The sequence below is a fragment of the Bos indicus x Bos taurus genome, chromosome 7 (assembly GCF_003369695.1).
Source record: "Bos indicus x Bos taurus breed Angus x Brahman F1 hybrid chromosome 7, Bos_hybrid_MaternalHap_v2.0, whole genome shotgun sequence".
NCBI lineage: Eukaryota > Metazoa > Chordata > Mammalia > Artiodactyla > Bovidae > Bos > Bos indicus x Bos taurus.
In genome coordinates, this window is record NC_040082.1 from 61143829 (window position 1) to 61171397 (window position 27569).

Consider the following 27569-nt stretch of genomic DNA (forward strand, 5'->3'; position numbering starts at 1 on the left):
GGCTGCCGTCTATGGGGTCGCACAGAGTCGGATACAACTGAAGCGACTTAGCAGCAGCAGTGGCTCAAACGGTGAGCATTCCATGAAGAGAGGAGCCTGGAAGGCCACAGTCCATGGGGTCCCAAAGAGTCAGACACGACTGAACGACTAACATACGCATGACAGCAGTTAGGCACATGAGTCTTGGAGTCTAACATTTGGATTCGAGTGTCACATTGGCACCTGCTTCTGTGGGTGATCTTTTACAAGGCATTTAAATTCTCAAAGCCTCAGTTGCTCCATCTGTAAAATGGAGATGATAGTGGTACTTTGTTGTTAAGATCAAATGATAGCCGTATCATTTGATAAAGCTCTTAAAGTTCCATAAAGCTCTTAGCCTAATGCCTGGACCTCAGTCAATTTATTTAAAAAGGTATTCCTATTAATAAAATTAGACTAAGAGTAAATACCTGTCAGAAGTGTTCTTTATCTTGATCTGGGTGACGGGTATATGAGTGTGTGTCTATGTAAAAAAAAAAAAACCTTCAATTGTACACTTAAGATCAAATTACTTTTCATGTGTAAAAATTCGTACATTCTACATTTTACTATACATATCTTATACCTTACCAAAAAAAAAAAAAAAAAAAAAACCCGAGAAAAACAAAAGGAAGCTTTTGCAAGCTAGAGTTAATAGAATGAAATGGTTCAAATAAAAAAAAAAATTGCAGGCTAAAATGTAGGAAAAAATGTATTGTGGAGGTATGTCAGGAAGTTAATAAAAACATTTTCTTCCCCTCAGATTTTGTAATGGTTATGAGATTTATCAGGGTTTTTTCGTGTTTTTGACCACACTGCACAGCATGTGGGATCTTAGTCCGTCCCCTGCTCCCAGGGATTGGACCTGCGTCTCCTGCAGTGGAATCGGGAAGTCCTAACCACTGGACCACTAGGGAAGTCCCTGTCAGTTTTTGTTTTTGTTTTTTTTTTAATGTGTAATTTTGTGTGTTTTCTTTTATTATCCTAAGTAAATATTCACTTTTGTAGTGAAAAAAAAATGTGAATGAGCCCATCTTTGGTGGTGCTGTGCATGGGGCCCTCTTGGGAAAGGAGAGAAAGCAGAAGTTGCCAGGTTGGATAAAGACAGAGTCACACCCAGCCTGCCCTTATCCCTCAACTGGTTGGAGCCAATAAATGGCCTGGATGTGGCGTCCTGCAGTTGTCCTGGGGGAAGCCTGCCTGATGGGAAGCCTGCTGTGATCAAGCTCAGCTTTTTGCCCCTACAGAAGGAGCTCCCACTGTATCATGTTCCCCACTGGGAACAGCATGAGCAACACCGTGATGTCAGCCCAATCAATTCTCCTTCCTAACAGCTCTCAGCAGCGACCTGGGAGGTGAGGCATCCTTAGGGGGACTTTATTGAGTAATAGGAATTAAAAACACTGAGAAGGGGGTCACCCAGGCTCTGGGCCCCTGATTAACAGGGCTGGTAGCAAGGCCTCCCATTACATCCTGGAGCTATTACCTCGGGGAAATGGAACTGGACAAGCCTGCCTTCCATTATGCAAAGAAAGGGCTTTTCAAGTAAATTTCCATTTAAGTATGAGCTTAGATCAGTGACGATGGGGCCATAATAGCTGAGATGGTCATCACAGCTATTAAAAATACATTTTTTAACCATGTGCTCAGGCTGCCTTGTCATTTTCGTATCGTTTATCCCCAGAAGACTGTGACTCAACCTTTTCCAAGTTTTTCAGAGGCAGGTTAACATCCGTCTGTATTTTCAACTTTTTAATTCTTTGACATACATCCTGAGTGAAATTTACATCCTTGACACAGCCTACGGATATATTCAGAATGTGATAAAAAAAAATTGGTCCTGGATTGAGATGGAGATGGGTGGTGGGCAGTAAGTAAGGCACTCCACTCACTGGTCATCGCCTGTGGTGCTGGGCTTACCTCTCCATTTACACCATCTTGTTCTGCTGTTCCCTACACAGGACCTCAGACATACATACTTCATTTTTAGCTCAATGCCTTCAGATGGTTGTCTCTGCTGCCCTGGATACTGTTCCCCCATGCTCTATCAGGCTGACTCTCACATATTATCCAGGTCTCACCTTGAATCTGTATCTTCAAGGATGCTCTCTGACTCACTCCCCACCCCCAGACATGGTTAGTACTTTCAACTGGTTTTCTATCTTTGTGTAACAAACTGCCCTTAGCCATTTGCTCATGATTCTGCAGTTTGATTGGCTCAATCTTGCCTGGATGACCTCTGTAGCTGCAGTCAGTTATTGAGTTGACTGACAGCTAGCTATTCCTGGGTAACTTTGCTCATATGTAGGGAGCCTCAGTCAAAGTGGTGTAAGCAGCTGGGACGGCTAGAATGTCTGGGAAGCTAGGATGCTAACCTGGGGCTTCCTTACATGGTGGCTTCAGGGTAGCAAGAGAGTGCAAGAAGAAGCTGCCAGATTCCTTAATGCTGAAGTTCAGAAGTCACATAATGTCACTTCTACTGCATTCTGTTACTTGAAGAAAGTCCTAGGGCCAGCACAAATTCAAAGGCAGAGAAATAGACTCATTTATTAATGCAGAGTCACCTTGCAAAAGGGCAGGTATCCAGGGATGGAAGGGCTTACTTTGCCCATCATTTAGCACAGACTTAGTTCCCTAAGCGTTTCCTTCAATGCTCTTATATCTGGTGTTGACTAATGCCTTGTATGATTGTTTACTTGTCATTTTTATTTCCTACTAGACAATAAGGTCTATAAATGTAGGGACTGACTATCTTGTTCATCACTCTATTCCCAGAGCTTGGAACATAGGGCTTAGTTGCTCAGTTGTGTCCGACTCTTTGTGACCCCACACACTGTAACCCGCCAGGCTCCTCTGTCCATGGGGATTCTCCAGGCAAGTAAACTGGAGTGGGTCACCATGCCCTCCTCCAGGGGATCTTCCCAACCCAGGGACTGAACCCAGGTCTCCCACATCGCAGACAGATTCTTTACTGTTTGAGCCACCAGGTAAGCTCTAGTGTAGTTGTTAAATGAACAGATGGATGAATGAATGAATAAATAAGGTTCCAGGTGTCCCAAAGTTGCAGCTAAGGCTTTGGAGATAGTCTTGGGTTTAAATCCTTGTTTTATCACTTCCTAGGTGTTTGACCTTAGACAAGTTAACTTGATCTCTGAGCCTTAGTTTCTTTATCTTTAGAGATTAAAATAAACTGCACCTCAGACTCCAGTCCTAACCAGAGGGTTTCAACTCCATGCTTGCTTTCTTTCCTCTTCTTTGTGACCCTCTTAGCTTTCATACTCAATAGATGAGGTTTCAACAGGTGCTAGTTTCCTTTCCCCAACTCCCAAGCATTGGAAACTGGGCTTTCAGGGCAAGTGGCCCTCAGAGTACATCCTTTGAAGGTCCCCAGGAGTCTTTGTTTTGTTTTGTTTTGTTTTGCCGTGCTGTGAGGCATGTGGGACCTTAGTTCCCTGACCAGGGATCAAACTAGCAACCCCTGGAATGGAAGCACAGAGACAGGAGTCTATTCTATATAGATCATTGCCCCAAGACTATTAATGGCTATAAACCAGTAGTTCTCAACTAGGAGTGATTCTGCCCCTCAGGGGATAAAGATTGCCGGGAGAAATATCAATAACCTCAGATATGCAGATGACACCACCCTTATGGAAGAAAGTGAAGAGGAACTAAAAAGCCTCTTGATGAAAGTGAAAGAGGAGAGTGAAAAAGTTGGCTTAAAGCTCAGCATTCAGAAAATGAAGATCATGGCATCCGGTCCTGTCACTTCATGGGAAATAGATGGGGAAACAGTGGAAACAGTGTCAGCCTTTGTTTTTTGGGGCTCCAAAATCACTGCAAATTAAAAGACGCTTACTCCTTGGAAGGAAAGTTATGTCCAACCTAGATAGCATATTCAAAAGCAGAGACATCGCTTTGCCAACAAAGGTCTGTCTAGTCAAGGCTATGGTTTTTCCTGTGGTCATGTAGGGATGTGAGAGTTGGACTGTGAAGAAGGCTGAGCGCCGAAGAATTGATGCTTTTGAACTGTGGTGTTGGAGAAGACTCTTGAGAGTCCCTTGGACAGCAAGGAGATCCACCCAGTCCATTCTGAAAGAGATCAGCCCTGGGATTTCTTTGGAAGGAATGATGCTAAAGCTGAAACTCCAGTACTTTGGCCACCTCATGCAAAGAGTTGACTCATTGGAAAAGACTCTGATGCTGGGAGGGATTGGGGGCAGGAGGAGAAGGGGACGACAGAGGATGAGATGGCCGGATAGCATCACTGACTCAATGGACGTGAGTCTCAGTGAACTCCTGGAGTTGGTGATGGACAGGGAGGCCTGGCGTGCTGTGATTCATGGGGTCGCAAAGAGTCGGACACGACTGAGCGACCGAACTGAACTGAACTGAACTGAGACATTTTTGGTTGTCACAGACATTTTTGGTTGGGGAGAGGCATGATGGAATCTAGAGGCTAGCAGCTAGGGATGTTAAACATCTTACAATGGACAGCCCTTTCCCAGCCCCAACAAAGAATTGTTGATCCAGAGGATCTTCCTAACCCAAGGATAGAATCCAGATCTCCAGCATTGCAGATTCTTTATCGTTTGAGCTACCCGGGAAGCCCCAACAAAGAATTAAATGGTTGAAGGCAGGAGGAGAAGGGGACGACAGAGGATAAGATGGCTGGATAGCATCACCGACTTGATGAACATGAGTTTGAGCAAGCTCCGGGACTTGGTGATGGACAGGGAAGCCTGGCGTGCTGCCCTCCATGGGGTCGCAAAGAGTCGGACACGACTGAGCGACTAAACTGAACTGAAACTGAAATATCCGTAGAGCTGAAACCATGATAGGAACTGACTGTTCTTTCCATCCTTACCGGGTTTAGATGTACTAGATTTTACCTGGTAGTAGTCAACCTTCATCCTTCTTTAGCTCTGGTGTTTGGTGATGGCCGCAGTCCTGGACCTCACAGCTTTTGATTAAGATTTTCTGCTCGGCAAGTTTGTTGAGAGGGGAAGGAGGAAATAACTCCATCTGCTGGCCACAGCTGGGATCACAGCAGGAGAAGGCAATGGAGATTTTTTCCAGGAAAGGCCTCATGTGTGTCAACCTTCAGTTCAGTTCAGTCACTCAGTTGCGTCTGAGCAAGCGTCTTTTAATTTCATGACTGCAGTCACCATCTGCAGTGATTTTGGAGCCCAAGAAAATAAAGTCTGACACTGTTTCCACTGTTTCCCCATCTATTTCCCATGAAGTGATGGGACCAGATGCCATGATCTTAGTTTTCTGAATGTTGAGTTTTAAGCCAACTTTTTCACTCTCCTTTTTCACTTTCATCAAGAGGCTCTTTAGTTCCTCTTCACTTTCTGCCATAAGGGTGGTGTCACCTGCATATCTGAGGTTATTGATATTCAACCTTCACTGTGTTACAAACCCCTAGGATTCCTGAAGAATGTTAGTTGGGACAGCACACAACTGGACGAAGTTGTTTCTGAAGATGTTGTGTGTGACAAGCTTGGGGTTAGAATCTAGAGTTGAATTCAGAAACTTCTTATTCTTTCTTCTTTTTAAGAAATTGTTTTAAAAGTTATCCCAGGGGTCCAGACCCAGGAATGGACATGATCCTAGAACTTCATTTTCTCAAAGGGGGTTAGTGTCCTGGGCTTAGCAGCACTTCAGCCAGGAAGGTGCTCGTAGCTGCCTAGTGGGTGCTTGGTACACACTTGCTGAACTGAATCCAGAATTTAGGAGAAACTGCACCAGCATGCAGCTGCTTTTAATAGCCCTGTTGGGAAGAACATTTACTCAACCAGAGAAAGAAGAAGAGAAGGATAGAGGGAGGGAAAGGTATTAAGTGATGCCTGGGTACTTTATGTGTCATTTCATCTGATCCTCACGACTACTTTGTATGGTCAATTACTGACCATCACTATCATCACCCCCATTTTATGTTATAGATGGAGAGGTTTAGTGACTTGCGTTAAGCCACTGCTGGTATATAATGGAACCACAGTTTGAATCCATGTCTCTCTGGGCCAAAGAGACTAAAGTCCTATCTATTTCCATTATACCACAATGTTCTTCCATAACAGAAGTGGTGTTTTATTTTTTTTATTTTTTTGACCGTGCTATGTGGCAAGCATGAACCTTAGTTTCCCAACCAGGGATAGATCCATGCCCCCTGCAGTGGAAGTGGGGAATCTCAACCAGTGGACCGCCAGGGAAGTCCCAAAATGATTTTAAAATAATAATAAAAATGTAAACAACTACTATTTATTGACTTCCAACCATATGCCAAGGTCTGTGCTAACATTTCACACAGATTATCTCATTTAAACCCTCTTATTAAATCTCACCATGAGCCTGTAAGGTAGGTATTGTTCCTATTATTCCCATTTAATAGATCAGGATACTGCTGAAGTTGATAAGAATTTAGTGTCTTGCTCTAGGTTTCATAGCTGTGAAACAGCAGAGTGCGGGGAGGGGGGAAGGAATTTTTTCAAAGGATCAGAATGGAAGAAAGAATGTAAAGAAGAAGGAAAGTAAAAGAGAAAAAGCAAAGGGAAAGGAGGGGAGGTAGAAAGAGAGTGTCACTGGAGGGGCTTCTGAAGAACTGGTCACCTCTTTGGTCTTGCCCATAGAAGAGGTGAGGAAAGCGATATCAACACTGGGAAAGCATCGCAGTAAGGTGCACACACAGCTGCCTCCCACCTTCAGAAGTTGACCTGCGGCAAATGTGGCTACCTGGTCAAGTGAAAGAGAAAATACCATGGAATGCCAAGTCTTAAAGACGAAATACTGCCTCAGCCAGTGAGTGAGGCACCTAAAAATTGTATGATGCAGATTCAGGTATGAATTCCATGAAGGAACACTACCTAAACCTATAGATGGCACCTTTGCAGCATCTTTGAAGCAACTTCCATGTTTCAACAATTAGTCATGAATTGAGTGTTTTGATTTTAAATTTTAAAAAAATAAATAAAAATGAAGAATTCATAATGCTCTATTTATTAACCTGAGTAGTGGTTCATGGGTGCTCTTTTTATATTATTCTTTAAACTGTTGTTATATACTATGTGTTATGTATAAGCATATTTATATACTATATCTGATATAATTGTATCATATCCGTAAAATAGGGATAATAATATCTGCTTTGCAGGGTTGTTATGCAACGGATGGGCTTCCCAGGTGGCTCTGTGGTAAAAAATCTGCCTGCCAACGCAGGAGCCATAGGAGATGCAAATCTGATCCCTGGGCGGGAAGATCCCTTGGAGGAGGAAATGGCAACCCACTCCTGTATTCTTGCCTGAAAAAAGTCCAAGGACAGAGGAGCCTGGTGGGCCACAGTCCATGGGGTTGCAAACAGTCAAACACGACTGAGCAACTGAGGAGACACACATGCAAACAAGTGGTCTGATATGTAAAGATGCCAGCAGAGAGTAAGTGTTCAAAATAGCTTACATGTATCCAGTGTTCATTGTGTTAACAATTGTTCTGAATATATTACATGGATTATCTCATCCAGTTCTTACCCCCAAATGAATAGCATGAATTATTGTTATGATCCTCATTTTACAAACGAATGACCTAAAGGACATAGATTATCTTGGGAATGGTGGAATTAGGGTTTGAACCTAGTAATATGGCTCAGGGCCTGAATTATATAGCTCTCCACTCAACTATCTTCCAGTAAAGAACTCACTATTACCACCATTTTACCTCCTGAGAGAGAAGAAGGTAAAAGGAAGCCTAGTGTCAATTTGGAAATAAAATACCTTTGAACTGGGCTGAGACTGGTGATGCTGGAAGTGCAAGGAGGTAGAGATCAGGAGTTCACAAAGGTGTTGGGAGGGGTCCACATTACTAAAGCTGATGATCTGGATTTTCATTTTTCAAAAAACATTTAACAAATAAGATAATTATTTAAATTTTTTCTCTTGATAAAAGGGAACAGTTTGAGTCTTGAGTGAATGAAAGAATGAATGTGGGGTGGTTCCTGGTGATCAGAGGAACATGGAAGAGTTTACAGCTGACCCTTGAATAACATGGGGGTTAGGAGTGTCGACCCACTAGTCAAAAATCTCAGTATAACTGTTGACTCCTCCCAAACTTAACTGGTAATAACCTACTCTTAACTGGAAGCTTTATCTGTAACATAAATAGTAGATTAACATATTTTGTATCTTATAGGTATTATATAGTGTATTCTTATAATAATGTAAGTTAGAGAAAGAAAATATTATTAAGAAAGGAAGTGAAACACATTGTACAGAACATATATGTATTTATTGAAAAAAATCTAAAAAAAAAAAAAGATTTGCATGTAAGCGGACCTGCACTGTTCTAACCTATGTTATTAAAAGCTTGGCTGTATTACTCAACTGAACACTGGAAGCCTCCATGGTGGTTTTTACTGTTGTACTGTTTAAGTCATATATACATTAAAAATTTACCCTCGATGGATAATGGTTAAAGTCTCCAAGCATAAGGAACCCTTATACTGAAATACTAGTTAATGAGGAGTTTACAAATGATACTGCTACAGATTTGCCTTAAGGTACTCTTCACATATATCTGTGAATTGTATTCATCTAAAAAAAAATGTTGTGTAACACAAGAAATCTCTGGGGCTTAACAAGGCAGTGTTGCAATGAGAAAATATATCCAGGGTCCACAGGGAGGGGAGAGTGGGAAGTGATGCCAGTGGGTATGAGGATTCTTTTTGAAGTGATGAAAATGTTTTGGAATTGGATAGTCATCATAGGCTAAACCACTCACCTTTTTACTGTCTCCTTAGTTTTGCCTTTTCCAGAATGTCACATAGTTGGAATCATACAATATGTAGCCTTTTCAGATTGGCTTATTTCACTTAATAAATGGCATAGAAGTTTCCTCTCCAAGTCTTTTCATGGCTTGATAGCTCATATCACTTTAATGCTGAATAATATTCTATCTTCTGGATATACTAGTTTATTTATTCATTCACCTTCCAGAGGACATCTTGTTTCCAACTTTTGGCAATTCAGAATAAAGTTGTTATAAACATCTGTGCACAGTTTTTTTGTGTCAATAGATGTTTTCAATTCCCTTGGTTAAATACCAAGTAGCAAGACTGCTGTGTCACATAGTAAGTGTATGCTTAGTTTTGTAAGAAACTGCCAAACTATTTTCAAATGTGGTTGTACATTTTGCATTCTCACCAGAAATGAATGAAAGTTCTTGTTCCACATCCTTGCTAGCATTTGATGTTAAGCAGCAATCTAGATTTTGGCCATTTCAACACGTATGTAGTAGTATATTTATTTTTATCCATGAATACGGTATTTTTCAAGTTTTCTGCATTGACCATACATTGTTTTTGTAATAGAAAAAATGTGTTATCAAATAGTAATCTGCAAACTCTTTGTAATAGCAAGGAGTGGTGGCATGATGGAGAAATAAAAATTATATAGCATTACAGTGAGAAACATAATACAAAGTAATGATAGTATCAGAACAACTATGGCTTTAAAAATGGTTACAAACATGTGACAGTTATATCCAATTTATCTTTTCATTCACCGGGACAAAACATTCATTCATTAGCTACACTCAAAATGTGTTGTTTGTGGAGAACTTCTTGCCAGAAGCATCTTGAAATCATTTCTATTTTCTTGTTACTTAAAAACAAAACATAAAAATTATAAAATTATAGACAATTATAAAATAAACAATAACATATTAAAGAGCAAAGTATAATAATTATAAACAAGTCATAAAAGCATTATCTATCTTACTACCTATAATACCATAAACAGTTACATTTCATATTTATTCAATTTATATTCAGTACAGTCCATGGAATTGCAAGAGTCGGACATGACTTAGTGACTAAACCACCACCACCACCATATATCTATATCTATATATATACACACACAGGTAGATATGTGATATACTGTAATTTTTGTGCTTGCTAACAAATAATTTTTTTTGTTAAATTATAAATTTAAAACAAATATAAAGTGTGCGACACTTTTGAAACAAGAAAAAAATAGAATTTTGACCTCATATACTATATAGTATGGTGGGAAAAAGTTGACTTTAGAATAGTCTTTCATAATACAAGGCAATCTAAACATGCTTTACATAATTTCACTTATATATAACACCCAAAGAATGGGTTTAAGACATTCTCAAGGGAGTTCAAAAAACCATATATTACTGTGAAAGGGTTAAAGATAAAACAAGGTTGAAAATGTTCATGTAATACATAGTAATGTTCATTTAATACTTAAGGGTTTTGGAATCAGAGCAGGGTTATAATCTAAACATTCTCCTTGGAAGACTGATTGAAATTCTGAACTTTCATCTTGTTTTATCTGTAAAATTGGGATGATACAAATCATGCTGCTGCTGCTGTTTAGCCGCTAAGTCGTGTCCAGCACTTTGCGACCCCATGGACTATAGCCTTTCACGCTCCTCTGTCCATGAGATTCTTCATGCAAGAATACTGGAGTGGGTTGCCATTTCCTTCTCCAGGGGATCTTCCCAATCCAGGGATCCAACCTGGGGCTTCTGCATTGGCAGCCAGGTTCTTTACTGCTAGTGCCAGCTAGGGAGCCCTCAACAAATGTTAGTTATCTTCTCCCCTCCCCCGGGATGAGAAAGATGTTGGATAAAAATAAAAATTCAGACAAATTGAAGAAAGTAGGGAAAACCACTACTTCAGGTATGACCTAAATCAAATCCCTTATGATTATACAGTGCAAGTGAGAAATAGATTCAAGAGATTAGATCTGAAAGACAGAGTGCCTGAAGAACTATGGACGAAGATTTGTGACATTGTACCGGAGACAGGGATTAAGACCATCCCCAAGAAAAAGAAATGCAAAAAGGAAAAATGGTTGTCTGAGGAGGCCTTACAAATAGCTGAGAAAACAAGAGAAGTTAAAGGAAAAATATATCTATCTGAATGCAGAGCTCCAAGAATAGCAAAGAGAGATAAGAAAGCCTTCTTCAGTGATCAATGCAAAGAAATAGAGGAAAACAATAGAATGGAAAAGACTAGAGATCTTCTCAAGAAAATTAGAGATATCAAGGGAACATTTCATGCAAAGATGGGCTCAATAAAGAACAGAAACCATATGGACCTAACAGAAGCAGAAGATATTAAGAAGAGGTGGCAAGAATACACAGAAGAACTTTACAAAAAAGATCTTCATGACCCAGATAACCATGATGGTGTGATCACTCACCTAGAGTCAGACATCCTGAAATGCGAGGTCAAGTGGGTCTTAGGAAGCATCACTACGAATAAAACTAGTGGAGGTGATAGAATTCCAGTTGAGCTATTTCACATCCTAAAAGATGTTATGAAAGTGCTGCACTCAGTATGCCAGCAAATTTGGAAAACTCAACAGTGGCCAACTTCCCAGGCGGCTCAGATGGTAAAGTGTCCGCCTACAAAGAGGGAGACTCAGGTTCATCCCTGGGTCAGGAAGATCTCCTGCAGAAGGAAATGGCAACCCACTCCAGTATTCTTGCCTGGAAAATCCCATGGATGGAGGAGTCTGGTAGGCTACAGTCCATGGGGTCGCAAAGAGGCACACACAACTGAGTGACTTCACTCACTCACTCACTCACATCAGTGGTAAAGGACTGAAAACATCAATTTTCATTCCAGTCTCAAAGAAAGGCAATGACAAAGTTCAAACTACCACACAGTTGCACTCATCTCACGCGCTGCCAAAGTAATGCTGAAAATTCTCCAAGCTAAGCATCAATAGTACATGAACCAGACATTCAAGCCAGATTTAGAAAAGGCAGAGGAACCAGAGATCAAATGGCCAACATCTGTTAGATCATAGAAAAAGCAAGACAGTTCTAGAAAAACATCTACTTCTGGTTTATCAGTTCAGTTCAGTTCAGTCGTTCAGTCATGTCTGACTCTTTGCGACCCCATGGACTGTAGCCCACCAGGCTCCTCCATCCATGGGATTCTTCAGGCAAGAGTACTGGAGTGGGTTGCCATTTCATTCTCCAGGAGATCTTCCCAACCCAGGGATTGAACCCAGGTCTCCCACATTGCAGGCAGATGCTTTAACCTCTGAGCCACCAGGGAAGCAGTGATTTTAGAGCCCCCCAAAATAAAGTCAGCCACTATTTCCACTGTTTCCCCATCTATTTGCCATGAAGTGTTGGGACCAAATGCCATGATCTTAGTTTTCTGAATATTGAGCTTTAAGCCAAATTTTTCACTCTCCTCTTTCACTTTCATCAAGAGGCTCTTTAGATCTTCTTTGCTTTATGCCATAAGGGTGGTGTCATCTGCATATCTGAGGTTATTGATATTTCTCCCAGCAATCTTGATTCCAGCTTATGCTTCTTCCAGTCCAGCGTTTCTCATGATGTACTCTGCATATAAGTTAAATAAGCAGGGTGACAATATACAGCTTTGACGTACTCCTTTTCCTGTTTGGAACCAGTCTGTTGTTCCATATCCAGTTCTAACTGTTGCTTCCTGACCTGCATACAGATTTCTCAAGAGGCAGGTCAGGTGGTCTAGCATTCCCATCTCTTCCAGAATTTTCCACAGTTTGTTGTGATCCACACAGTCAAAGGCTTTGTCATAGTCAGTAAAGCAGAAATAGATGTTTTTCCAGCAAATGTTGGCAATTTGATCTCTGGTTCCTCTGCCTTTTCTAAAACCAGCTTGAACATCTGGAAGTTCATGGTTCACGTATTGTTGAAGCCTGGCTTGGAGAATTTTGAGCATTACTTTACTAACGTGTGAGATGAGTGCAATTGTGTGGTAGTTTGAGCATTCTTTGGCATTGCCTTTCTTTAGGACTGGAACGAAAACTGACCTTTTCCAGTCCTGTGGCTACTGCTGACTTTTCCAAATTTGCTGGCATATTGAGTACAGCACTTTCACAGCATCATCTTTTAGGATTTGAAATAGCTCAACTGAATTCCATCACCTCCACTAGCTTTGTTCATAGTGATGCTTCCTAAGACCCACTTGACTTCACATTCCAGGATGTCTGGCTCTAGGTGAGTGATCACACCATTGTGATCATCTGGGTCGTGAAGATCTTTTTTGTACAGTTCTTCTGTGTATTCTTGCCGCTTCTTCTTAATATCTTCTGCTTCTGTTAGGTCCATACCATTTCTGTCCTTTATTGAGCCCATCTTTGCATGAAATGTCCCCTTGGTATCTCTAATTTTCTTGAAGACATCTCTAGTCTTTCCCATTCTATTGTTTTCCTCCACTTCTGTGCACTGATCATTGAGGAAGGCTTTCTTATCTCTCCTTGCTATTCTTTGGAATTCTGGATTCAAATGGATATATCTTTCCTTTTCTCCTTTGTTTTTCAATTCTCTTCTTTTCACAGCTATTTGTAAGGCCTCCCCAGACAGCCATTTTGCTTTTTTGCATTTCTTTTTCTTGGGGATGGTCTTGATCCCTGTCTCCTGTACAATGTCACAAACCTCCGTCCATAGTTCATCAGGCACTCTGTCTATCAGATCTGCTGCTGCTGCTAAGTCGCTTCAGTCATGTCCGACTCTGTGCGACCCCATAGACGGCAGCCCACCTGGCTTCCCCGTCCCTGGGATTCTCCAGGCAAGAACTGGAGTGGGTTGCCATTTCCTTCTCCAAATCAGATCTAATACCTTAAATCTATTTCCCTCTTGCATTGTATAATCATAAGGGATTTTATTTAGGTCATACCTGAATGGTCTAGTGGTTTTCTCTACTTTCTTCAATTTAAGTCTGAATTCGGCAATAAGGAGTTCATAGACTATGCCAAAGCTTTTGACTGTGTGGATCACAACAAACTGGAAAATTCTTAAGCAGATGGGAATACCAGGCCACCCTACCTGCCTCCTGAGAAATCTGTATGCAAGTCAAGAAGCAACAGTTGGAACCAGAGATGGAACAAAGGACTGGTTCCAAATTGGGAAAGGAGTACATCAAGGCTGTCCATTGTCACCCTGCTTATTTGACTTATATGCAGAGTACATTATGTGAAATGCCAGATTGCATGAAGCATAAGCTGGAACAAGACTGGGGGAGAAATATCAATAACCTCAGATACGCAGATGACACCACCCTTAAGGTAGAAAGCAAAGAGGAACTAAAGAGCCTCTTGATGAAAGTGAAAGAGGAGAGGGAAAAAGTTATCTTAAAACTCAACATTCAAATAAACTAAGAACATGGCATTCGGTCCCATCACTTCATGCAAATAGATGGGGAAACAATGGAAACAGTGAGGCTTTATTTTCTTGGGCTCCAAAATCACTGCAGATGGTGACTGCAGTCATGAAATTCAAAAACGCTTACTTCTTGGAAGAAAAGCTATGATCAACTCAGCTGCTGCTGCTGCTGCTAAGTCGCTTCAGTCGTGTCTTGACTCTGTGCGACCCCACAGACGGCAGCCCACCGGGCTCCTCCATCCCTGGGATTCTCCAGGCAAGAATACTGGAGTGGGTTGCCATTTCCTTCTCCAACGCATGCATGCATGCTAAGTTGCTTCAGTCTTGTCCAACTCTATGCGACCCTATGGACAGCAGCCCACCAGGCTCCTCTGTCCACAGGATTCTCTAGGCAAGAATACTGGAGTGGATTGCCATTTCTTTCTCCATGACCAACCCAGACAGCACATTAAAAAGCAGAGACATTACTTTGCCAACAAAGGTCCATCTAGTCAAAGCTATGGTTTTTCCAGTAGTCATTTATGGATGAGAGAGTTGGACTATAAAGAAAGCTGAGCACTGAAGAATTGATGCTTTTCAACTATGGTGTTGGAGAAGACTCTTGAGAGTCCCTTGGACTGCAAGGAGATCAAACCAGTTCATCCTAAAGGAAATCAGTCCTGAATATTCATTGGAAGGACTGATGCTGAAGCTGAAACTCCAATACTTTGGCCACCTGATGTGGAGAACTGAGTCACTGGAAAAGATCCTGATGCTGGGAAAGATTGAAGGCAGGGGTAGAAGGGAAGGACAGAGGATGAGATGGTTGGATGGCATCACCCACGTGAAGGTCATGAGTTTGAGCAAGCTCCAGGGAGTTGGTGGACAGGGAAATCTGGCATGCTGCAGTCCATGGGGTCGCAAGAGTTGGACACGACTGAGGGACTGAACTGAACTGAAATAGGAAGAACTCACCTGTGGCCATACATCTTACTTCTTAAAAAAAAAAAAAATTCTATAGAGTATATCAGACATCCTTGCTAGACACCATACCTCACTGTCATTCAGCGACAGAGAATCTGCCCAGGAAGTACACTCTATCTTTGGTTCAATCACATCATCCTTAAGGTGCAGGGTAGGGCTCTCTCCCTTCTGCAAATTCTTGCCCTCCCATCCCTAGTTTCCAGTCCACCGTCTCTGTCCACCTTTCCATTCACTCATTCCTCTCTGCCCCGCCCAGAAATCGTGGCTTTGCCCACTGTTTCTAGTTCTAACTTTCCCGCCCCAGTAGTTCTTCGCCAATCGGAGATGTAATTGTCTCTTCCCTCCCGACCTCTTAGTGACTTTACGAGAAGGAAGGTTTCTGGTTGGTTTTTCTGTAGCAAGAGCCCGCCAATAACAGACAGACTTTTTTGGTTCAGAGGGTCAGGCAGTATTTCCGCTGATGATTGGTTGGGGTGGCCGAGACAGGAAAATGGCTGCGAGCTCCTCTATAGTGTCGGTGGCCCCGACGGCTTCCTCGGTGCCGGTCCTGCCATCCAGCTGCGATTTCTCAAATTTGCGGGAAATTAAAAAGCAGCTGCTACTTATCGCGGGCCTCACCCGGGAGCGAGGCCTACTGCACAGTAGCAAGTGGTATGATGTCGGGGTCCGAGGGGACCAGGGTTGGATCCTCGGCCTTGGGGGGCTTGGGCTGATTCAGTTTGTGTGGCTGTTCCAGGTCTGCGGAGTTGGCCTTCTCCCTCCCGGCATTGCCTCTGTCTGAGCTGCAGCCGCCGCCGCCTATTACAGAGGTAACGACGTGTTCACAGCGAGTGCTCCCCAGCATCAGAACAGATACTGGGTGCCCTGTCACCAGAGGGGAGCACACTGTTTAGCAGGGATGTTTGTAGAGGGAGTTCAAGCCATTCACAGAGATGGATATTTTAAGCAATTTTATCTGTATGTGTTTGTTAAGCTTAGAAAGACTTGGTGCTCCAACTTAAGCTTTTGGAGGAATTAGTAAATAATGCTTGCTTAAGATTTCAGCCTTTTAGATTTTTACAGCTCAACCTCGACAGTATTCATAACGTGGAGAAGCATCGAAGGTTTTTACAACAGTGCGAAACCTATTTTGGATCCAGACGGTTCAGGGTTCAAATCTCAGCCATACTAGTGACTTTTGACAGTTTACTAAATTAACCTCCTGAGCCACAGTTTCCTCATCAGTAAAATGCATATCATAGTATTTACTTTATGGGGATACTGAGAGAGTTAAATGAGATATGAATACATTTTATGTATGATCTATAGTACATATGTTTACATAGACTGTGTAGTCTGAAAGATTTTTGTCATAATCCATTGTTTTTCCTGAAGATGCCATTTCTTGATTCCAGTCCTCCTCCAACCACACACACACACACACACACACTTAAAAGCAGTAGATATTCATTAATCCAAAAGGTACAATGCATGACATGTATACACTACCATGTGTAAAATATATAGCTAACAGGAAGATGCTGTGTAACACAGGGAGCTCCACTCAGTACTCTGTGATAGATAGATTGTATGGGAGAGTGGGAAGGAGACTCAGAGGGAGGGGATATATGTATACTTATGGCTGATTCACTGATGTTGTACAACAGAAACTAACACAAAATTATAAAGCAATTATATTCCAATAAAAAAAAACAATCACACAAAAAATGTATAATGCAAGTGAGAGAGGTGGAAGAAGAAATAAGCAGATGATGAGTATATGTGAAAAGGGCCACCAGAATCCTAAGCTTTAATGGCCACATTTAGTACATGTTCATCCAATGAAGAAAACATGAATATAATTTTGGTTCCAGTTTTGTGCTGGCAATATTTGGGCAGGAAGGATGAAGAGAATGAAATTATTAAAGTTTTAATCAACTTATCCCTAGAATTTGAGGGAATTGTATGTTTTTACCTCAAGCATGTATCATTTAATTTTTTTACATAAAGAAATATAGCTGTGTTTTTTGCTTTTACAGTACTAATATGTCAAAACTTGAAGACCAAAAAATACAATTAATTCACAATATATTGCATTTATGTGGACATTTAAAAGTCTGGAGAAGGAAAGGAATGTCAGATATTAATACTAAATACTTTTCATGACTTTTTTACTTTTTCCTTATATCATATGTATATTATTGGCTCCATTTTACAGATGAAGAAGTGAATACTCAGAGAAGCTAAGTAAGTTCCCTACTAACATCTTGAATCCAGGAAGTCAAGGAGTCAGAATTTAAATCTAGCTGCCTAACACTAAAGCATATGCTACTTCCCACTACATTTGTAGAAACAATACAAATTTCTGAGTGCTGGTTTAGTTTTTTAAAGTTCTTTCCCCAACTTTTTATTTTGAAAGAATGTACTGTTACCTTATTCATAAACTAATAAATAAGTATTGGGTTTTGGGGAGGAGGAAAATAATTATTGTTTCTTACATCTTGAATTTAATAAATATGCTTCTTGGATTTGAACTTTTGTTATCCTGTTCTTAATCGTTAACATAAGCTTGTCTCTTTTTTAGGAAGATGCCCAGGATATGGATGCTTATACCCTGGCCAAGGCCTACTTTGATGTTAAAGAGTATGATCGGGCAGCACATTTCCTGCATGGCTGCAATAGCAAGAAAGCCTATTTTCTGTACATGTATTCTAGATATCTGGTGAGGGTTGTTTTAAGATGTCATTCTGTTATCAGTGAAGCATCCATGTTTAGCATCCCAATAGAAAAAATTTAATCTTCAATAATTTAGCAGTAGTCTACTTGGTGAATATACTTTATAAATAAATAATAATAATAAAGAAGACATCATAAGAAAAGTAAAAAGAATAATGGTATGAAAGAAAATATATAAATATTGACAATATTCATTATTGATAAAGGCAGGGTGCAGTAGACCATCTATTTCAGAAGTAAAACTTTATATAGTTTTGGCATTGGTTGAAAATCACCTGTGGCTTTGGTTGTGGCTATGGGTAAAATTTGCTGCCCAGAGCCACTGGGAGCCTCAGCTCACCACCCACTCCTCTGTGTGGTGAGGTGAAACCCAGACCCCGACATGTGTGGACTGCTGCTCTGGGCATGTGTGCATGCTGTGTGCTCAGACGCTGTCATGTCTGACTCTTTGCGACCCCATGAACTGTAGCCTGCTAGGCCCCTCTGTCCATGGGATTACCCAGGCAAGAATATTGCAGTGGGTTGCCATTTCCTCCTCCAGGGAATCTTCCCAACCCAGGGATTGAACTCATGTCTCCTGCTGCTCTGGGCAGATTATGTCAGTTTGAAATACTATGCCCAAATAATTCTTGAAGAAACTTCACTTGTCCAATAGAGATACTTCAGTATATGTACAGGGATATATGTACAGAACTGTTCATTGAAGTATTTTTTGTAGTAGGCCAAAAAATTAAGAACCTAAATAACCATTAGTCAAGAAATTCATTGTTAATTTTTGCCTGAAGTTTTATTATAATGTTGCGAAATGATCTACTCCAGAACTCTCTTGAGATGTAAATTCTACTCTAAGCAAGACCCTAGGATTTCCCTGGTGGTCCGTGGCTAAGACTCCCTGTTCCCAATGCAGGGGGCCTGGGTTCAATCCCTGGTCAAGGAACCAGGTCCCTCATGCTACAACTAAGGGTTTGCATGCTTCAGCTAAAAATCCCACATGCCGCAGCTAAAAAAAGATCCTGCATGCTGCAACTAAGACCTGCTGTAGCCAAATAAATACAAAAATACTTATTTTTTTTTTAAAGCATATTTTCCCTTCATTTATTTATGTATTCATCTAGTGTCAGTATGGACTCAAGGTTACCTTTTTTTTTTTTTTTTTAATTGTTTATAATTCATTATTGTACTTTATTGTTTTGGTACTCAAATTATTCCAGATTCTCAGTGGGAGCTCCTAAATAGTTGTTTAAAATTAGTGACCAATAGTAGATTTCATTCTGGACTTGGACACTTTAGGTCAATTCAGGCTGCTAGTTTTAGAACAGGTTTCCGAATAAACTGAAAAAAGACCTACTTACTGATTTTCTCTTACAGTCTGGAGAAAAGAAGAAGGATGATGAAACAGTTGATAGCTTAGGTATGAATTTCTTTCTCTTACCTTTTGGACTAAAGCAGAAGTTGCAAATTCTAATTCCTGTAGGAGCCAGGCAGGTAATATAAACATGGGAAGTGGACTGAGGAGAGGTCTGCAAGCTGGAGAGCACAACTGACTGGTGGTTACCCAGCTGCCTCTGAGGGCTCCCTTGTGGGAATGTGGGCTTGATTTTGTCAGGGGCTTTCTTCCCTTGGCCTTACCCTGTTCCCTGCAACCTGAACCTGGAAATTTAGATTTTTAGTTGAGGCTTCTGATATTTAAATATTGATAATTAACTCAAAATTTTAAAAACCCATGTGGACCTAACAGAATATAACTGCAGACCAATTATCAGTTGCAGTTTCTGTAATAAAGTAAATGGACTGTGTAAGATGTCATCGGCCATTGGTGAATGTTGGCTGGAAGTTCCAGTTGTAACTTTGGTTGACACCAAAGGGAGTATCTGAGTCTATGAAATAAAAAGCAGCAGTCTACCCTTAGATCAGAAACTCTGTTTCTTTCCTAGGCCCTCTGGAGAAAGGTCAAGTGAAAAATGAGGCTCTTAGAGAATTGAGAGTGGAGCTCAGCAAAAAACACCAGGCTCGGGAACTTGATGGCTTTGGCCTTTATCTGTAAGTGTTAAGAGTAATTTGGAACTTCAGAGAGAGATTCTTCTGAGTAGAGGGGAGATGTTATTAACTTCTGTGATCGTTCCCTTCTTTTCTAGGTATGGTGTGGTGCTTCGAAAGCTGGACTTAGTGAAAGAGGCCATCGATGTGTTTGTGGAGGCTACTCATGTTTTGCCTTTGCACTGGGGAGCCTGGCTAGAACTCTGTAACTTGATTACTGACAAAGAGATGGTAAATTTGAGATAAGCTATATGAAAAACCTTTTGCTTCAAGTCTTATGTAATTCTTTAATAAACGGGGAGGGGGAGAAAAATTTTGCTAAACCTTTCATTATAGCTACCTCTTTGCTCCCTCTCCTGTGGTCTCTTTCACTGTTGGGATTTAGGTCTTTATTTGAAAGACTAATGTCTAGGTCTTGTTTGGTAGATGCTATTGGATTTGCATCCAGTTGTGTTAGACTATCTTTTCATATTCATGCTTTCAGATTCAAGTTTTACTGTAACTTGTTTTCTAGACTAAATGCTATTATAGTTTCCTAATTCCAAAGATGCTATAGGAATAATTTCTCTTAAATCAAGAATTGTATTAAAAGCATGTTTAATGTCTCTTCTGAACTGTCATAGGACTGTTAAGATTTAGAAATTTGTTAATTAATGAAATAATGTATATGAAATGGCTTTATAAACTGCAGTTGTTTTATTAGTCATTGTTAGAGAACAATGTCTACAGAGTTGTCTACAGAGTTTATTTTGCTGTTCTTCAGTAGTTAATAGAAGCAACAACATACTTCCTTTTGTTGACTCTAAGGGACCAAGGGCTGGTTGATTTCCCTTAATAATGATACATGCTACTTAATTTGAGTCTGAAATCTTAATCTTGGTTTACTTCTATTCACTTATCTCTAACTGCCTACCACACTTTCATTAAGCTCTGAACTTAAAATATGTAAAACCACATTTCTCATCTTGCCTCTTCAGTTCTCTTTCTTTCTCTCAACCTGATGGACTCTCAGTTACATCACTCCTTCTCAGAAAGTACTCAGTCTTGATACCTCAAAGTCATATTTTGTCTCTTCCCTTTTTCTCATCTCCCTTTATCTAGTCAGTCACCAAACATTGCCATGGTTTCCTTCTTGTCTGCATCTCTTTCTCTTGGTTCCCTTTGCCATCTTGGTTATCATCTCAAAACTAGATTACTTAAAAGTAATAAATACTTTCTATCTAGCTTTCCTATTTTTGTACTTCCCATTTCCAAGCTATCTTACATACTGTTTCCAAACTTATTCTTAAGGCACTCATGTCATCATGTCATTCTCTTAACAAAGATTGCAGTGTTTTCACATTGCATCCCATTTCTGGTTGTAGCATAGCACCCACTCTTAGTTCAGTCTTTTTTTTTCCTACAGCTTCCCAACACATAGCCTCCCCTCAAACTGAACTAGTTGTCTCATCCTGTTTACCTACACTCATGACTTTTTCCTCTGTTGTTACCCTTACCTAGAATGTTGTCTTTTTTCTCTTCCTCTCCCCTTTTCTATTCAGTTTTTACCCATCCTCCAAGACTCACCTCAAATCCTATCTTTCTGAAGCTAGACCATTCTTCTCTATTCCCGCTGTTATGTTTGTGAGTCCTATTCACTTAATTGAACAGCATCTCAGGTGGTGCTAGTGCTAAGGAACCTGCCTATCAGTGCAGGAGACATAAGAGATGCAGGTTTGATCCCTGGGTTGGGAAGATCCCCTGGAGGAGGAAATGGCAGCCCACTCTAGTTTTCTTGCCTGGAGAATCCCCTGGACAAAGGAGCCTGGTAGGCTGCAAACCATAGGGTTGCAGACTTCAACTTGACTGAAGTGACTGAATACACACACACACCTGTTCATTATTAGGTGCTCTAATAAAATTTAGGTGATAAATTCTTTTAGAAAATAAAGATAGTTCCTTGATGTTCATTTGGGAGAGAGGTCAAAGTATATTAAGTATTTCCCTCTCTCTCCTGCTGCCAGCTGAAGTTCCTGTCTTTGCCAGACACCTGGATGAAAGAGTTTTTTCTGGCCCATATATACACAGAGTTGCAGTTGATAGAGGAGGCCCTGCAAAAATATCAGAATCTCATTGATGTGGGCTTCTCTAAGAGCTCATATATTGTTTCCCAAATTGCAGTTGCCTATCACAATATCAGAGGTGAGTGAATAAGGATAACAAAGTACCATCAAATCCTGAACGTAGCACTGTATTGTTTTCTGAACTCTGTCTTATTTCTGCAGATATTGACAAAGCCCTCTCTATTTTTAATGAGCTAAGGAAACAAGACCCTTACAGGATTGAAAATATGGACACATTCTCCAACCTTCTTTATGTCAGGGTGAGCTGCTTCCTTTGCTTGGACTTGATTAAGCTCTTGTGCTTTGAATCTCCTGGGTTGGATTGTCACCTCATAGCATTAGATACAAGAAAAATAAGGGTTTCTTTTTCATGCTTAGATCATCTTTCTTTTCTTTCAGAGCATGAAATCTGAGTTGAGTTATCTGGCTCACAACCTCTGTGAGATTGATAAATATCGTGTAGAAACATGCTGTGTAATTGGTAAGAGTCATTTTTTTCTTTCAAGATTTATCTTTATTGCAAGTAATCCAAATAACAACAATATAAAGTGTCAAAAAAAAGGAGGGGGGGCAGTTCTCTGGCAGTCCAATGATTAAGACTCTGAGATTCCACTGCAGGGGACATGGATTCAACCTCTGGTCAAAGAACTGGGATCCTGCCAAAAATAAGAGTGTTAAAGGTAATAAAATTATATACAGTAGGATGTCAAGGATCACTGTAATCCCACTCCCAAGACTGTTTGGTGGATACAACTCCAGAATATTTTTCTGTGTAAATAGTAAAAATGGTATATATGCAGGTATGGTTATTTACAAAAATTGTGTCATTATATACACTGCTTTGTAATGTCCTTTTTTTTTTTAACCTAAAATATATCTTCTTCCATCTTTTCATGGTATTACATCTAGAGTTGTATTATTTATGATGGCTATGTAGTATTTTATTATATAGATGTGCCTTTTTAAAATTTAATTGATTTTCTATTGTATAAGTTGTGGCTAGTGTTTCTCTTCAAGAAAGTTAGAGATACCAAGGGAGCATTTTATGCAAAGATGGGCACAATAAAAGACAGAAGCGGTATGGACCTAACAGAACAGAAGCTATTAAGAAGAGGAAGCAAGAATACACAGAAGAACTATACAAAAGAGATCTTCACAACCCAGTAATCACGATGGTGTGATCACTCACCTAGAGCCATACATCCTGGAATGTGAGATCAAGTGGGCCTTACTTGAAGCATCACTACGAATAAAACTAGTGGAGGTGATGGAATTCCAGTTGAGCTATTTCAAATCCTAAAAGATGATGCTGTGAAAGTACTGTACTCAATAGGCCAGCAAATTTGGAAAAGTCAGTAGTGGCCACAGGACTTTAAAAGGTCAGTTTTCATTCCAGTCCCAAAGAAATGCAGTGCCATAATATGTTCAAACTACCACACAGTTGCACTCATCTCACATGCTAGCAAAGTAATGCTGAAAATTCTCCAAGTGAGGCGTCAACAGTATGTGAACCAGGAACTTCCAGATGTTCAAGCTGGATTTAAAAAAGGCAGAGGAACCAGAGATCAAATGTCCAACATCTGTTGGATCATAGAAAAAACAAGGGAATTCCAGAAAAGCATCTACTTCTGCTTTATTGACTACGCCAAAGCCTTTGTGTGGATCACAACAAACTGGAAAATTCTTCAAGAGATGGGAATACCAGACCACTTTAACTGCCTCCAGAGAAATCTGTACGGAGGTCAAGAAGCAACAGTTAGAACCAGACGTGGAATGACAGACTGGTTCCAAATTGGGAAAGGGGTACGTCAAGGCTGTATATTGTCACCCTGCTTATTCAGCTTTTATGGAGGGTACATCATGTGAAATGCCGGGCTGGATGAAGCACAAGCTGGAGTCAAGATTGCTGGGGAAAATATCAATAACCTCAGATATGCAGATGACACCACCCTTATGGCAGAAAGCAAAGAGGAACTAAAGAGCCTTTTGTTGAAAGTGAAAGAGGAGAGTGAAACAGCTGGCTTAAAACTCAACATTCCAAAAACTAAGATCATGGCATCCAGTCCCATCACTTGTGGCAAATAGATGGGGAAACAGTGGAAACAGCGGCTGACTTTATTTTTCTGGGCTCCAGAATCACTGCAGATGGTGATTGCAGCCGTGAAATTAAAAGACGCTTTCTCCTTGGAAGGAAAATTATGAGCAACCTAGACAGCATATTAAAAAGCAGAGACATTACTTTGCCAACAAAGGTCCGTCTAGTCAAGGCTATGGTTTTTCCAGTGGCCATGTATGGATGTGAGAGTTGGACTATAAAGAAAACTGAGCACAGAAGAATTGATGCTTTTGAACTGTGGTGTTGGAGAAGACTCTTGAGAGTCCCTTGGACTGCAAGGAGATCCAACCATACCATCCTAAAGGAGATCAGTCCTGGGTGTTCATTGGAAGGACTGATGTTGAAACTGAAACTCCAATACTTTGGCCACCCGATGCAAAGATCTGACTCATTTGAAAAGACCCTGATGCTGGGAAAGATAGAGGGCAGGAGGAGAAAGGGACGACAAAGGATGAGATGGTTGGATGGCATCACTGACTCAGTGGACATGGGTTTGGGTGGACCCTGGGAGTTGGTGATGGACAGGGAGGCCTGGCGTGCTGCAGTTCATGGGGTTGCAAAGAGTCGGACATGACTGAGCAACTAAACTGAACTGAACTGGACTACAAGCAGATCAAACCAGTCAAGAAAATCAGTCCTGAATATTTATTGGAAGGACTGATGCTGAAGCCGAAACTCCAATACCTTGGCCACCTGATGTGAAGAACTGACTCACTGAAAAATACCCTGATGCTGGCAAAGATTGAAGGCAGGAGAAGGGGATGACAGAGGATGAGATGGTTGGGTGACATTACCAACTAGATGGACATGAGTTTGAGTGAGCTCTGGGAGTTGGTGATGGACAGGGAAGTCTGGCACCCTACAGTCCATGGGGTCGCAAAGATTCAGACACAACTGAGCGACTGAACTGACTGTTTGTTAATATACAAAAATTACTTTAGGAAACATCTTTGTATGTACGCATTTATTTTTGTTTGTTTATGCAACTATTTCTTTTTCAATTTTAATTTTTACTTACTTACTTTTGTTACACTGGGTCTTTGTTGCTCTTCATGGATTTTGTCTAGTTGTGGTGAGCAGCGGCTACTCTTTGTGGTGCACAGGCTTCTCATTGCGGTGGCTTCTCTTGTGAAACACAGGCTCTAGGTGCACGGGCTTTAGTGGTTGTAGCACATGAGTTCAGCGCTTATGGCTCACTGGCTCTAGAGCACAGGCTCAATAGTTGCGGCACATGGGCTTAGTTGCTCCTCGGCATGTGGGATCTTCCTAGATCAGGGTTTGAACCCGTTTCCCCTCCACTGGCAGGCAGATTCTTATCCATCGTACTACCACGGAAGTCTTTTATGCAACTCTTTCTGTGTAATAAGTTCCTTGCAGCGAAATGCTGGATCAAAAGGGTGTGCATTTTAAACTTACTAATATTACTAAAATGTTTGTAAGAATTTCCAATTCTATGAAAAAAAAAATAAGATTACCTCTTTTTTCTATACAAGGGTGTCTCAAGCTTGGCTCTGTTGACAGTTTTGGTTTTAATTTCTTTTTCGGGAGGCTGTCTTGTACACTGAGGCTTCCCCAGTGGCTCAGTGGTAAAGAATCCACCTGCCAATGCAAGAGCCTTGGGAGATACAGGTTCATTTCCTGGGTTGGGAAGGTCCCTTGGGGAAAGAAATGGCAACCCACTCCAGTATTCTTGCCAGGATAGTTCCATGGACAGAGGAGCCTGGCAGGTTACAGTCCATGGGGTCGCAAAGAGTCGAACACGACTGAACGACTGAGCACACATGCATGTCCTGTACACTGCAGGATGTTAGCAGTATGCCCAGCTTCTAACCACTCAATGTCAGTAACCTCCTTCTGCCAGGTGGGACAACCAAAAATGTTCGCAGGTGAAGCCAAATAACCTTTTGGGGTCAGAATCATCCTCCATTGAGAACTGTGGTCCCATGTATTTGGTCACCCTAGGGTAGCGTGATAATCAGTTGACACAAATAGATGAATGGCCACTCTTGGATAAAAGTAACTTTGGTTGTTTGTGATTGAAAGCCTAAGTTTCCTGGAGATGAAAGACCTTGTTCCTGGATCTTTGGTGACATTGTTGTTAATAAAGTGATAGAATTTCAGGTCAGTCATTCAGTAAATATTTCCAGACCTTGAAGGAGTTGTAGTCCAGTATGGGAAAGAAACATTAAAAAAAAAAAATCCTAGACCTGGGTTTGATCCATAGGTTGGGAAGTTCCTCTGGAGAAGGGAATGGCAACCCACTCCAGTATTCTTGCCTGGAATCCCATGGATAGAGGAGCCTGGTGGGCTACAGTCTGTGGGGTCGCAGAGTTGCACACAACTGAGCAACTAATAATAAAACGACAATGGAAACATAGGTAAGAGGAACAGATGATCTTTTCAATGTCAGAGCATTATGAGTGAAGCATAAAGTCCATTAAGGTGAGGATGGAATTCCAGTTTATTCAGAAAACATTCTTTCAACATATTCGGAATACCAGGTACTGTAAAATGTGTTGCAGTACATACCCCATTACCTACTAAGGAAGATCAGTAAGAAACAATGATGTAGTGGGTTGAGTGTTATGATTGAAGTAAGCATAGGATACAAAGAGAGTACATAGGACAGATAGCTAGCTAATCCAGTCTAATCTTAGGGAAGGCGTCTTGAGAAGGTGAGATCTGAAGGAGAGTTGACTAAGGGAGAAGATGGATTGACTTGGGAGGGGTATTGCAGTGCAGAGAAGTGTGAAACAGGCAGTGATCCTGAAGCACTGTGTGGGAGGAGGGGATGTACAAAAGGGGCCGGATCTTGAAGAGCCTTTTATGCTTTGCCAAAAGTTTGGATTTTATTCTTAAGGCAGGAGAAGTCTTCTGATGGATTTTAGACCAGACAGTGATAAACTTTTTCAGATTTTCATTTTCAAATGATAACTGGAGACTGGGCTGGGAAGATTAGCAAAAGGGCAAGACTAGATGCAGGAAGACCAACAAGGAGGCTTTTGCAATAAACCAGTCTAGAGATGAGCCCAAGCTGAGGTATTGGCAGGAGGAATGAAGAGAGGTGATTAGACTTAGAAGATGTTTAGGAAGTAGAACAAATAGAAATTGATGAATGGGTAACTAGATTTACAACAGTGTCCTTTACCTGAAGAAAGGAAATATAAGTAGGGGAGATACTGTTCTTTTTTAGCCTACTAACTTAAAACCAGTTAAAATCAAAGGAGACATACATACGAAGAGTAATGCTTTAGGAGTTTCTGGGGTTTTATTTATTTATTGTTTGGCCGTGCCACACAGTTTATGGGATCTTAGTCCCCCTAGTGGAGAAGGCATTGGTGACCCACTCCAGTGCTCTTGCCTGGAAAATCCCATGGATGGAGGAGCCTGGTAGGCTCTAGTCCATGGGGTCGCTAAGAGTCGGACAT

At 40.9% G+C, this 27569-nt stretch overlaps 1 protein-coding gene and 1 non-coding gene across 3 annotated transcripts in view; both read left to right on the forward strand.

Moving 5' to 3' along the window:
* The first annotated feature begins 15636 nt into the window (after positions 1-15636).
* The window catches only part of CDC23 (cell division cycle 23), a 28411-nt gene continuing 16478 nt past the window's right edge, over positions 15637-27569 (forward strand). Inside the window, exons 1-9 of one of the 2 annotated variants that reach the window (XM_027546399.1) lie at positions 15637-15822; positions 15908-15980; positions 17735-17872; positions 19255-19297; positions 19821-19926; positions 20022-20154; positions 21927-22104; positions 22188-22285; positions 22425-22506. In XM_027546399.1, coding sequence (XP_027402200.1) covers positions 15662-15822; positions 15908-15980; positions 17735-17872; positions 19255-19297; positions 19821-19926; positions 20022-20154; positions 21927-22104; positions 22188-22285; positions 22425-22506 — 1012 coding nt within the window. In that variant the 5' untranslated portion in view covers positions 15637-15661. The remainder of the gene's footprint in view (positions 15823-15907; positions 15981-17734; positions 17873-19254; positions 19298-19820; positions 19927-20021; positions 20155-21926; positions 22105-22187; positions 22286-22424; positions 22507-27569) is intronic. The other variant, XM_027546400.1, reaches the window with a different exon arrangement.
* LOC113896751 lies at positions 18146-18272 on the forward strand. Its single transcript, XR_003512120.1, has one exon. It is a non-coding gene; the product is annotated as a small nucleolar RNA ACA64 (small nucleolar RNA).